Source organism: Numida meleagris, chromosome 3 (genome assembly GCF_002078875.1).
Source record: "Numida meleagris isolate 19003 breed g44 Domestic line chromosome 3, NumMel1.0, whole genome shotgun sequence".
Taxonomy (NCBI): Eukaryota; Metazoa; Chordata; class Aves; order Galliformes; family Numididae; genus Numida; species Numida meleagris.
In genome coordinates, this window is record NC_034411.1 from 2,240,127 (window position 1) to 2,253,662 (window position 13,536).

At 39.8% G+C, this 13,536-nt stretch overlaps 1 protein-coding gene across 9 annotated transcripts in view; it reads right to left on the minus strand.

The window, feature by feature from the left end:
* Nucleotides 1-13,536, minus strand: part of USP34 (ubiquitin specific peptidase 34) — a 135,820-nt gene that overhangs the window by 39,169 nt on the left and 83,115 nt on the right. For all 9 annotated transcript variants that reach the window (XM_021393029.1, XM_021393025.1, XM_021393026.1 and 6 more), the window contains 7 exons: nt 13,196-13,236; nt 12,113-12,237; nt 10,923-11,075; nt 7,832-7,936; nt 6,668-6,723; nt 6,445-6,565; nt 2,204-2,387 (listed from right to left, as the gene is read on the minus strand). In XM_021393029.1, coding sequence (XP_021248704.1) covers nt 2,204-2,387; nt 6,445-6,565; nt 6,668-6,723; nt 7,832-7,936; nt 10,923-11,075; nt 12,113-12,237; nt 13,196-13,236 — 785 coding nt within the window. The remainder of the gene's footprint in view (nt 1-2,203; nt 2,388-6,444; nt 6,566-6,667; nt 6,724-7,831; nt 7,937-10,922; nt 11,076-12,112; nt 12,238-13,195; nt 13,237-13,536) is intronic.

Consider the following 13,536-nt stretch of genomic DNA (forward strand, 5'->3'; position numbering starts at 1 on the left):
AACTGGACACAGTACTCCAAGTGGGGTCTCACGAGAGCAGAGTAGAGAGGCAGAATCACCTCCCTTGCCCTGCTGGTCACCCTTCTCTTGATGCAAGCCAGGATACACAGTTGGCCTTCTGGGCTGCAAGCGCACATTGCTGGCTCATGTTGAATCTCTCATTAACTGAGACTCTCAAATCCTTCTCCTCAGGGCTGCTCTCAAGTCATAGAATCATAGAATGGCTTGGGTTGAAAAGGACCTCCAAGATCATCGAGTCTCAACCCCCCTGCCAAGTGCAGGGTCACCAACCACTAGACCAGGCTGCCCAGAGCCACGTCCAGCCTGGCCTTGAATGCCTCCAGGGACGGGGCATCCACAACCTCCCTGGGCAACCTGTTCCAGTGCGTCACCACCCTCTGTGTGAAAAACTTCCTCCTAATATCTAACCTAAATCTCCCCTGTCTCAGCTTAAAACCATTCCCCCTTGTCCTATCGCTATCCACCCTCACGAACAATCGATCCCCCTCCTGTTGATAGGCTCCCTTCAAGATTTGGAAGGCCACAATGAGGTCTCCCCAGAGCCTTCTCTTCTCCAAACTAAACAAGCCCAGCTCCCTCAGCCTTTCTTCATAGGAGAGGTGCTCCAGCCCTCTGATCATCTTGGTTGCCCTCCTCTGAACTCTTTCCAAGAGCTCCACGTCCTTCTTGTGCTGGGGGCCCCAGGCCTGGACACAGTACTCCAGATGGGGCCTCACAAGAGCTGAGTAGAGGGGGACCACCACCTCCCTCTCCCTGCTGACCACTCCTCTTTTAATGCAGCCCAGAAGTCATCCTCCACCAACCTGTATCTGTGCTTGAGATTGCCCTGTCCCAGATGCAGGACCTTGCACTTGGCCTTGCTGAACTTCATGAGGTTGGCATGGGCCCACCTCTCAATCCTGGTTCATCAAATCAGATGACTTCTTTATAGTTCATGAGAATAGCTGGATAATCTCACATGTTTGTGACAAAAGGCTTTCAGGAATTTTACAAGAAATTTCTCACAAGAAATTACTTTGTTCCAAGGAACATAAACTAGATAACCTTTAACAAGGTGCCTTTTCAAAACAGCACCTTATATTGCAGCATTAAGTTTAAAGCAATCTCTAAGGAGCATCCTAGCTTCAATTGGTTAGAAGCATGAGGAAAAAACTGCAGAACAGAAGGGACAACAACTGGTCAGACTAGATGATGACAAGCTGTAGGACTGAAAATTTCTCCAGTGAATGGCAGAATGAAAATGTTAAAACCAACACGATGGAAATTAGGAGATGCATTAAGACCTTACTAAGTAGAACGGCAAGACAAGCTTACAAGAAAGACTTCAAAAGACTGATTACAGAGATAGGAAAAGAGGAAAAAAACAAGTCTCTGGATCAAAGAAGTGCCATGTCAGTAGCATATGAGAGCGAGACAATGGTACTCCACCAGTTGTAATTATGAAATTGAGATACACTGAGTATGCAGAAGGAGAATGGACCAGATGGTTGTGGAGAACTCAGGAAAGAAACAAAAAAAATCACTGTATGCAGACATCTGAGCATAGACAGCATTCAACTATAAAGAGATGAGGGACTCCAGAAATATGACAGTGCTGTTGACAGTCAATCCATCTGCTGTATCTTGGTCAGTGTGTTTATGTATTTTGGTTTAGGTATAAAGATTTTTTTTATTTCTTCATGATAAAAAGGCAATGTCCAGCACAAGCCAATGAAGCATATGAAGTCCACTCCAACAATGCTACCTATCTATTGTTGTCATTTAAGAGGACTGCATCCTTTAATTAACCAGCGTTAGTGGCAGCAATGTCTTACTTTACTACTACTTTTGGAAAGCACAAATATCCAGATTAAGTTAAAATAACATGCAGCGTTGCCTTTAAATTTCTTCGTTTCCACCTAAGCATTCTCAACAGGCCATAATTCTTAGCGAGGACATTCACGTACTTCAGGAGAAAATGAACTCCATGATTGCAGTACTTTTCACAATGTTGGCTTACCATTCCCATCACGAACATGCAAAGTCTTCAGAATAGGAGTACATATAACAAGTACAGTCCCCATTTTCTTTACAGTACTTGATAAATCCAAAAATTGAAAACCAAACCAAAACAAACAGAAAATGCAGAAGGAAAGTCTTCCCACAAAATACTCAAAAACTATGTATGAATGAAGGTTCTTACACTGCATATGTTGTGCCATAACCCAGTTGTGGAGTAGCCTGTAGTTTTCAACGGATCCCTTTACCATTTCTACCAACAAGTCGTATGCAGCAGCCCTTGAAGAATGTGACTTGCATTTTGGTTGTTGTCTGTCTTTTAAACTTGGCAGCAAGAACAAAAGATTGAAGATGTCTCTCAGAAACTCCTGTAAAACAATTCAGTCAGGCTTAGCAGTTTGGATACAATCTCAAAAGAAGACAGCCATTACTAACACTCTAAAAACTTCCATAGACTTTCTGGACTCTATCACATACAGAACTTCTGACTCCTGCCCAGGTTTTGAACTGCAAATTACAGCAGTTTTCTTTGTATCACATAAATTTCTTTATATTACATAACACACTTACAATACAGTCTAAAGAGAAACATTCCCCCTGAAGAATGATAGAATATGCTTGATTCATGACTGGTAAGTCAATTTGACAAACTACATACACACATTTTCAGAAATTTTTAAGATTAGTTTCTTGTAGATAGCATGTAAATTTATTCACTCTGCTAGTTTGAGTTTTATGAATCACTGATTAACCACAAAACAAGCACTGAATTATACATCAGATGTACTGCCAGCATATTTTTGTATTCTTACTTATCTGGAGTTTAAACCAAACTATAAAAGGCACAAAGTATAACTGTACCAAGTCGTGCTGCCACTGCACGGCATACATGGATATGTTTCAAGTTCAGTATTTTTGTTATGCTGAGTCAAGATATTTCAATAAAATTATAACAAACCAATATATTAAAAAGATGATGAAAAAATGACAATCTCTGTAGGCCTGTACGAAAAGGTGGTTGCAGGCTTCCAGAACTGCAGCACTTTCAAATCAGTACAGAAAGGTGAAGAGCCTCCCTCCACCTTTCAGCTACAAAGTGAACATTACTAATTAGTCATCTAAGTGATATAATGAGAGAAAATGAAAGAAGAAATTAGACAGAATTTAAAAACAGTATTTCAGCAAAATCCCTTCAACAACTAGCAATTCATTTGCATCATTTATGCCCAAGGTTGATGACATGAACCACAGCCTACAATGTAACGTTTCAATAAAATGGCTGCAATCTTAACAGATCATATTTAATTAAGTCATGTTTCAACTGTATAATGACAGATGTCTACATGATCAGACAATAAATCTTCTCTTTTACCTCTGGATATACATTTTTTACCCTACATATATCGTCTTCAACTTCATAGGGACGGAATTCTCCCCCATTTGTAGAGTACACGATGCCAATACAGCCATTATACTTCATTCTGCAATCTCTAGACTGTATGTCTTCTTAGATTTCCCTACTCAGGTATATTCAGTTAAGAAGCCTTCTGAGGTTAAAAGGCAGGCTGCTTATGTAAAAGCTAAACAAAATCTAAATTCTTCCAAAAGATGGCCTCCTGCAGAGTACACAGGAAAATTAGCATAAAAAAAGCTTTTTTCCACTGTACAGAGAAATTCCTATAGCACTAACATGAAATCTTACAACAACTGTTGTCTGTCCACGTCTGAAAAGTACTGACAGGTCCTCTCCTGGCCAAGATAGATTCAGATTTCTCCACAATCTGGAGAGGCACTTTAACCCCACTATGCATAAAATTAAGAATAAACAGATAATTGGTTTCTTGGTAGTAATGCAGCCCCACCTCCATCACTGTGCGCATGTTTGGGCACCACAACATAAAACTATATTACAGAGTATCCGAAGGATGGCTACAAAGCTGGGGAAAGGTCTGGAGGGCAAGGCATGTGAGGAGCAGCTGAGCTCCCTGGGTTTGTTCAGCCCAGGGCAGAGCAGGCTGAGGGCCACCTCACAGTGGCTGCAGCTCCTCACAGGGAGCAGAGGGGCAGCACGGAGCTCTGCTCTCTAGGGACAGCAACAGGGCCCGAGGGGACAGCATGGAGCTGTGTCAGGGTCAGTCTGGGTGTTAGGAAAAGGTTCCTCACCAGAGGGTGGTGGGCACAGAACAAGCTCCCCAGGGCAGCAGTCACGACCCTGAACTGCCAGAGCTCAGGGAGTATTTGGACACTGCTCTTAGACACACGGTTTAAATTTTGAGTGGTGCTATGTGGAGCCAGGGGTTGGTCTTTGATCTTTCTGCGTCCTTTCCAACTCAGGATATGCTACAGTCTTAAGTGCTCACGGGCCAGCAGTCTGATTCCTTTCTAATCCTAATAATATTTGCCAGGTGCAGACAGCTACAGCTCATCAGCAGACCAGTTGCACCAAGAACAGAGTTTTGGACTGTGCTGTCAGCTACATTATCCTAATGCTGTGCCGCAGCCTTTTTCAAACGGATGTCCTAACACACCAGTCACCTTAAAATGTAGTCTCACATACTAGAGAAGAAGTCACTTCAGAGATCAGCATCGATCTTTTCCTCATTTTCCCTCTTAATATTGTATTTGCACTACCTGAGTAAGTTCTGACATGCTGGAGCAGGGAAGAGGATAAACATAAAAACCTAATTGTACTAGAAAGGTATCTCTTTACCATCAGAATAGCCTCAATATATCCCTTTCTAGTGAAGATGTGCTGGATAGCTTGTGTTAAAACTGTTTTGTTTTGTCCACTTAGTGTAGAATAAGGTAAGTGTATAAGTGATAGGTAAGGTAAGAGTAAGTGATTATCTACAAAAAAAAAAAACCAAAAAGGTGGAATGAGCATCTATTCCTGTCACAAAATGTGACCTCCATAGACAATATCTCTCAATCACTTAAAAAAAAAACAAAAAAACCAAACACCACAACAAAATCTTCCAAAGTAATCTGAAGGGAAAAAATGGCACATGCAGAGCATCAGAATCCTCTGGGTTAGCCTAAACTGTACTTTCCCAGTATAATGTGTTTTCCTTGATTTCTTCTTTTTTTTTTTTTTTTTTTTTTTTTTTTTTTTTTTTTACAACCAGCTGTTGCTCAGAGGGAAGCAGGGGTTTCACAGTCCTGTTCCATTGCGTGGAACACAATACAAAACTCTTCACTCGTTCTACATTAGCTCAGTGAAATAACTATCAGACAATGAGCTTTATAATGCGCAGTTATGTAACTGTGCTTCACTGTATATAGCATTGAAAAAGTAATATTAGATCATGACTTAGCCTTAGACAATCTAATTGGTTCCTGTGTCTTGGCAAAGCCAAATTGTTTTAGATAAGCTTGTTGTGTGTGTTGTGCTGCTGACACTCATCCGTTCTTAAAAACACATTTCTGGCCTCCCTATGATACAGTACACACAAGCAATGTCTTTTAGGATTCTGTACAGCATACTCCTCCCTACTTAGGCCTCCATTCTGTATTCTTCTCACACTCTTCGTATGCCCAATCCACATAAATCTAATCTTTGCTCACCTCTTCTATTTAATTTCTACATAATCCCCCACATTGCACTCTATGAACTGAATTACTGCTCTATTTTCATTTGTAACCTCTCCATATTTGGAATACACTAATTCTGAGAGCACTGCATAGTAGTCTTTTAAAACTTTTAAAAACTTCCAGACAGTAATAGTACTTTCAGAATCATTTTATGATATAAGAGTAAACAGACAAGACATACACAACATAATTGGTACAGGGGACTATTTTCCTGGTGGAAGCTCACTAAAGGGCTTATCACAAGCTCCGTATAGCCTACAGAAAAACACGTCAGTTGAAGCCAGCTTTTACAGCAGGCCTTATGGGCAACTAGCTGCTTATCTAAGGGACTTGGCAAAGTTACTTCAATACTCAGACAACAATTTATCTTTTCAACAACAGCGTGGCCCGACAATACAAAGCAGGAGCTGTTTAACAGCTTCCACTGCCTAACCACTCTCCCACCTTACACTGACAAGTAGAACATAACATTCTTGTAACAGGTGTTTGCTACTAAGTACAGAGCTTCAAAACCATTTTTAGATCAGAACTATCCCCAGAACAGTTTAGAAGCAGCTGTTACAGATTTTTAAGCTAGTTAATAAAGAAAATCACTAAGATAAGAACTCTATCCTGAAATTAAATGTATTTACAAAGGGAAGAGACTGCATGTACTACTTATATTAAAGGAATGAGAGGTACGTATATTCTCATCAACCATCCCAAGGCTAGAAATATGACACCTTCAACTACAGAGCCCAGCAACCAAGATAGAGGGAAAAAAGGTGACACGAAGAAAGTACAGTATGGTGACACTATCTTCAAGTCTTCAGTTTGTCACTGTTCTTTTCTTACCTGCCCTTCACGAGAAAATTTAAAGGGTGGCTTGTGCTTAATAACACTTGTAGCAAGACGAAGCAGTCCTGTCAGTCCATCATCTTCTATATTGCCATCTTGATGGTCAAGGATTTCTCTGCTATACACATACAAATATAAAAGAAATGTTAAAACTCCGTTTGTTTCACTAACAATACATATAATGCAATTTATAAAAGAAATTACTGCTACCAAGCCATACCTCCTAATGCAGTCAGCAAGATGTCTTGCTAGTGCATCTAGATCAAGCAGCGTGGTCTGATTAAAAATAAACAAAATGGAATTTAAATGGAAAAGAATTACGTACTTTAAGAATTACAACTTGTAAGCCCAGCCTGAAACTACGATTATGCTTTTGGATAAAAATGTGTTAAATGCACACAGAGTATCAGGAACAATGAAAACTCAAACTCATCTTCTAAATGCTTTTGTAACAACATTTTAATACATTTTTAGAAACGTGATACAATCATTTTTAAAATCAATGAGGTAGAGTTGAAATTATTCTTTCAATTCCATATCATCCATTCTATCATACTGGGAAAAAAAAACGCTGAACAGTACTATTTTAAAAAGAAATGCTTGTTCTTTCTCACAGGGATGCACATTTTGTCATTTGAAGTTTCAAAAGACCAATTATCATTTCTTGCTTGAGCAAAAAGCAGGAGAGGTATGCAGAACTGCAGTTTAGCTAAGAGATTAAATTACTAAAATGGAAATGGAAGGAAACTGAGTGGAAGAAAGCCAGAAGGGCCAAAATTTTTGCCTCTGGTTGGATGAAGAAGCGTTAAAGGAAGGCAAGATTTTTTTTTCTACCCTGCAGAAAGTAGAATTAAGGCTTTATCTTCCTTTCCTTCCCAGAATACAGCCAGAGCACTGAGAATAAATTAGAGATTTATGCAGTATCCGCAGCTAGCAAAAACAGTTGCAAAAGGTGCCTAAGAAGTTAACTTCCACCCTCGTGAGATATTTCAAAAGATGTGAATAATTTTCCTGACCTTTGCTAACTGGCTGTTAACTGAATTTTTTTCTCTCATATTTCTGCCTCTTCAGACTGCACTGAAATTATCAACAACCAATCTCTCCTAAATAATTATCATATTCACTATGTCTCAACTTCACATAGTTCACCCTCCTTGTGTATTATACCCAGTCCCCTCTTCTCAACTCTGCAATGCACGTACCTTGTAGCTCCCTTTGGACAAGGGCTGCTAAATATACATCAGAAAGTAGTGAAGGGAATGATCCAAGAGCTGTTCCTCACAGTTCACCATATCTCCAGTAAAAACCTCTAACACTCATGTAAAAGTAATCTAAATACCCAAATTAAAAAAGCAAACATTCTTGACTGCAAAGCAAAACCTACCTGACTTGCATCTTTGACATGTATGTTATCAATCAGTTTGCAAAGCAGCCAAAAATATTCCTTACAACCTGGTCGTAGCACTGGTTCTTCTTCATAATCCTCAATCTGTGAAAAGGAATAGCATTTTTAGACTGTATTAACAACTGTTATAATAACCATACTAAAGCAGTGCAGTAAATGCACTAACTATTCCAAGAATATTTGTTTCTACAAACCTGTAGAAGAACATTGTATTTTATAACAGTAACAGTGCACATTTAGCTTTTCCTCTGAAATACTTAACATCATTCTTCAAAGACTGTCACTATGATCTGTCAAAATGTTAAGAAGAAATTAGAATAGTATTAACTTTGTCCTCACATTTCACAGCCATATAATGCCAAGGAGAGACGACATCCTCTGATAAATTAGAAAAGAAAAATGGCAACGATGGACATGGAGAAGGCCGAGATACTGAACAAGTTCTTTGCCTCAGTCTTCACTGGCATTCAGCCTTCCCCTGACTCTCAAGTCCTTAAGCATCTAGGCAGGAGTTGGGAGACCAAAACATCTCCCACATCAAGAAGAAGCATGTTCAAGACCACCTGATGAGACTGAATGTGACCAAGCCTATGAGGTCTGATGACATGCATCACAGAGACCTAAAGGAACTGGCTGATGCGGTTACCAAGTCATTCACCAACATATTCAAAAACTCATGGCTGTCAGATGAAGTTCCTGCTGACTGGAATACCGAAAACTTCATTTTTCAAGTTTTAATAGAAGGAGAAAGGAAGTTCTGGGGGACTATAAGATGGTGAGCCTTATGTTTGTATATGGCAAGATCATGGAACAGATCTTCCTGGAATCCATATTAAGACATGTGAGACAAGTAGCTGATCCAAGACAGCCACCATGGCTTCATCAAGGGCAGGTTTATGCCTGACCAATCTGGTGGCCTTCTATGATGGAGTGATGGCATCGGTAGACAAAGCAGACAAAGGAAGAGCAACTGATGTCATCACCCCAGACTTGTGCAAGGCCTTTCACGTGCACCACATCCTTATCTCTAAATTGGAGAGAGATGGATTCGAAGGCAGGACTATTTGGTGGATAAAGAATTGGTTGGATGGGGGCAGCCAGAGCATTGTGGTCAATGGATCTACGTCCAGGTGGAGGCTGATCACAAGTGGTGTCTGCCAGGGGAAAGCCTCAGGACCTCTTTAACATCTATGTCAATGACTTAAGACAGTGGGAACAAGTGCACTCTTGACAAGTTTGTTGATGACAGTAAGCTGAGTTGATATGAAGGAAGGAAGGAATGCTATCCAAAGGGACCTGAACGGGCTTGAGGAGTGGACCCACGAGAACCTAATGAGATTCAACAAGGCCAAGTGCAAGGTGTTGCACCCAGGCCAAGGCAATCCCAGATACACATACAGATTGAGTGAAGAACTCCTTGCGAGCAGCTCTGCAGAAAAAGAGTTAGGAGACCTGGTGGAAGAAAACTTGAACACGAGCCAGCAGTGTGCACTTACAGCCCAAAAGGCCAACTATATGCTGTGCAGCATCAAAAGACGGTTGGCCAGCAAGGCAAGGGAGGTGACTGTTCCCCTCCACTCAGATTACTGCATCCAGGCCTGGGTCTCCCAGCACGAGAAAGACATGGAAGCACTGGAGCAAGTCCAGAGGAAGGCCACAAAGATGATCAGAAAGTTGGAACACCTTCCCTGTGAAGAAAGGTTGAGGGTTATTTAGCTTGGAGAAAAGAGGGCTCTGGGGATACCTCACTGCGGCCTTCCAGTATTTGAAGGGAGCTTATAAACAGGAGGGAGACCAACTTTTTACATGGTCTGATAGCAACAGGACAAGCAGGGATGCTTCTAAACTGAAAAAGGGGAGGTTTAGGTCAGATATTAGGAGGAAATTTTTTTACTCAGAGGGCGGTGAGGGACTGGAACACATTGCCCAGAGAAGTAGTGCATGCCCCATCCCCTGAGGCAGTCAAGGCCAGGCTGGATAGGGTCCTGGGCAGCCTGATCTAGTGGGTGGCAACCAGTCCACAATGGAAGACCTAGATGGTTTTTAAGGTCCCTTCCAATCCAAGCTATTCTATAGAAGTGCTCTCCTTCCATTTTACACCAGATGAAGCGAGCAGAGCCTTCCTTGATAAGCGTGCCTGTAAGGATAGTCAGCAGCAGATATAGCTGCTTTAAACCAGTTCTGGATCACCCAAGAAAGATAGAGATCACAATCTGATAATAAAGAGGTAATTGCTTACTCCTTCCCAAGGATCAGGGCTCACCAAATACTTCAAAAGAGGCAATCTCCAAGTAGAGATGCCTCCCTTGCAGCTGCCAGCCCTTAAATGAGGTTAGAGAGGAGTGGAGCCTGGCTCCACCATCCAGTCCCCAGCACAGGTGAACTGCTTGCACCTGTGCTCCCAGGGCTGGCTACACCCCCTCACAAGGTGCTCAATCACTGCTTCAGGCTGCAACCTAACAGTTCCCACGCAATGCCTAATTGACTTTAGGCAGAATCATGAAGATTATTTCAACTATGAATCTGCACAGATTAACACTCAGAGTTCTTCCTGAAATAGCTTTAGAACCATCCATAGTTTCTTCTATTTAGTGGAGCCGAGAGAACAGTATTACCACAACAGAAAAACAGCAGCAATTAATGGAAGAACAATAACACTTAGCAGCAATAACAAAGGGCACCTATACAAATATACAACTATGTACTGGTTTGTTTATGGATTTAGCTATGTTTTAAAGGAAGGTAGAGCACAAAATGAAAATACAACTGTTATTTCCTAATGGTATCTTATGTGGATGACAAAATTCTAGAACAAAAGCATCTTCAAAGTGCTGTTCTACTTTTCTCCAAGCACAAGCAAGGTCTAAATTACTACAGCATCACAGTTTTAACTATGTAACCTGTTAAGTTTCTGATATACTAAGACCTTTGGTTCTTATGCTCTTATTGTATGTGAAACAGTGTGTCAGAGATAATAACAGTATGTTCTACCATTTTTCTCCTTTTATATTAACAAATGTAAGTTTAAATACATCTTTGATAAAATCTCGTAATTCCTTAACATTCTCACCTGGATAGGTTTCAGAGCTTGAGCATCAGGAAGAAATTTTAATAACGTTGATGCAGCCAGCAGCAGAAAGGACCGATTAATTGAGTCTCCTCCATCGAGACCAGAAAGAGATAACTTGTACAAACCATTGCATGACTCGTGACGAACAGCAGTCTTTGTGAAAAATAAATAAATGAAATGATTACATGCATTATTTAGAAGCTTGTTTCTTTTAGACTCATAATTTTATAATTAAGTTTCTCTCATAATACCCATCAGGTTATCAAGACAGAATGTCTTCCTAAAAACATCTACACGAAAGATATCCTTACAATAAAAAAGCCAATTTGTCTGTGCCCTTTGGTTCCTGATTGATGTATTTTTTTATAGGAAAGATTATGGCCAGCTCCTGAAATAGGTAATGCCACACCTGGGCAAGGTACGAACATTTGTGTGATACTGTAACCAATGTAACTCATACCAAACTATAAGGTTAGTTTAATTTCACTGAAAAATATTTTTTTATTTCTTTCCTTCTTACTTATGAAAAATAAAAAAACCATAGGCTATCTTTAATCCAGCTTTGGAAGCTTGCACTCACTTCTTACCAGGGTTTTTAAATGGTGAGAGTATTTAAGATTTTTTCCTATGGTTGAGTAATAAAATAAAAGATAATAAATCACTTCGTCATGTCTACATTGAAACTTTAAGCAATCATGAGTAAATACAGAATGTTTCTATTATGCATATCATTATGCAATTTTCAAGTTAGTCTAACATCTGAGAAAATTACTTGAGGTTAGACAAAGATTCGTTGATGACAAACATTTTTACATCAACTCCCATTCACTTTATTTTGTGATAAAGAGTATAGCTGAAAAAAAACCGTAATGACAGAAGTATATTTAGATTAATCCATGTTAGAGGGCATCACCCAGAAATTTTTGATGAATCGCAACAGAAGAATTAACTTCAAACAGACGCCAAGGACAAAGATGGGAGTTTAAAAACTGGTTTGCAATCAGCCACAAATGTGCCATCTAACACTGTATTGAATCACAAATGATTACCTCTTAAACAGGATTGCACGTAACTCTAACTGAGTCAGTGTCTGCTTACCTTCAGCGGGAAACAACATGTTTTGAATTTAATGGAAGCTCAACCTATATAATGCACTAATTAGTAATGCAATAATCCCTTCTTTAACATACCTCTGGAATAAGAAGGGTAAGTTTCTTTAGCCAGTCTTGCAAGTAATCGCTGTCTGCCAGACTCGATTTCACCGAGGAACAGCAGTGAGCCCAGCTCACCAAGAGCCACATTGAATAATGCGTAACTAAGAGAAAATCAGATGAGAGTAAATCATACTGCAACAGAATAAACTTTTTATGTGGAAGAGTTGCATAGAACCAGCACATATGACATTTACCTCAATCATATTAACATATAAGGCTAAATCCTTATTGGCATATAAGATGCTATCTCAGCTCAGAATTTTATCAATATGCCTGCTGAAGATTAATCATTGTACTACTTAGCACAGTTAAATTAGATTAAGTATTACCAGTCTGGGGCATGACCCCTTCCTGCATCTCTACTTCTTAAGTAGTGATGAGCTGGTACTTTGCTGAGGGGCTGCATCAGGTCTTAACATGAACATTTCCCTGAACTCAAAGATTTTAGTACATGATATCACATAGCATTTACTGACAATTCAGGCTCATGACATAAACATCTATCTGTAGAACAGAACGAAGTGAAAACATCAAAGGCAATGTATAAGCCTAGGAGGATCTACCTATATTTATGCACAGTGACTCAGTATTTTGTATGATTACTCAAATACAGACCTAATCTAGCACAGGCCATTTAGACCTTTTCTGGGAATCCTCCACAAGAAGGTTAGATAGGGCAGCTTTAAGGAATTCTGGGCTCAAATGATTTCTGTAAACCAGAATGAAGATGACTTTTGGTGACTGTATTATGGCACTACATATATTCTGCTCTTTGGATGAGAAGAATACAGATTATTTTCCCATTAAAAACCACCATTCTTAAGATGAAGATATAACTACCATACAAAATTTCATGCCTATAAACAACTTCTAGAGAAGGAAAGACATGCGAGCTTTCTTGGACTTCTGTTTTCTAACTCAGATTGTAACTGCCCTCATGATTCCAAGGAACACAATTTTACAGCACACTAACAGTGGAATATATCCAACAATCTGTTGATCTTCATTATATTTTCATTATTAGTAGTTCATAACATACATCAGCTTTGCAGCACTGACCTTCATGTCTTGATCTGTGATCGGACTGAGCTTTCAACACCCTGGACAGGAAGAAGACAAAGCCATTTGAACTCCATCACAGACCATAGCATACTTAGACATGTAAGCACTTAGGAGAAACACTGTTGTTACTTTAAGTACCCATGAAAAAAATTAATACTTTAATCCTAAAAAGATTAATTTCTTGCAGTATTCAAAATTAACAATAATAATAAAGCTATCAGGATCTCCAAATCACCCCCTTAAACCTTTACTGACTACAAGAAAAAAAATAACCACAACCCCTTCATCCAAGAAAGAAAGGATATAAAACAGAACCAGGAACAGACCTTCACAGAAGA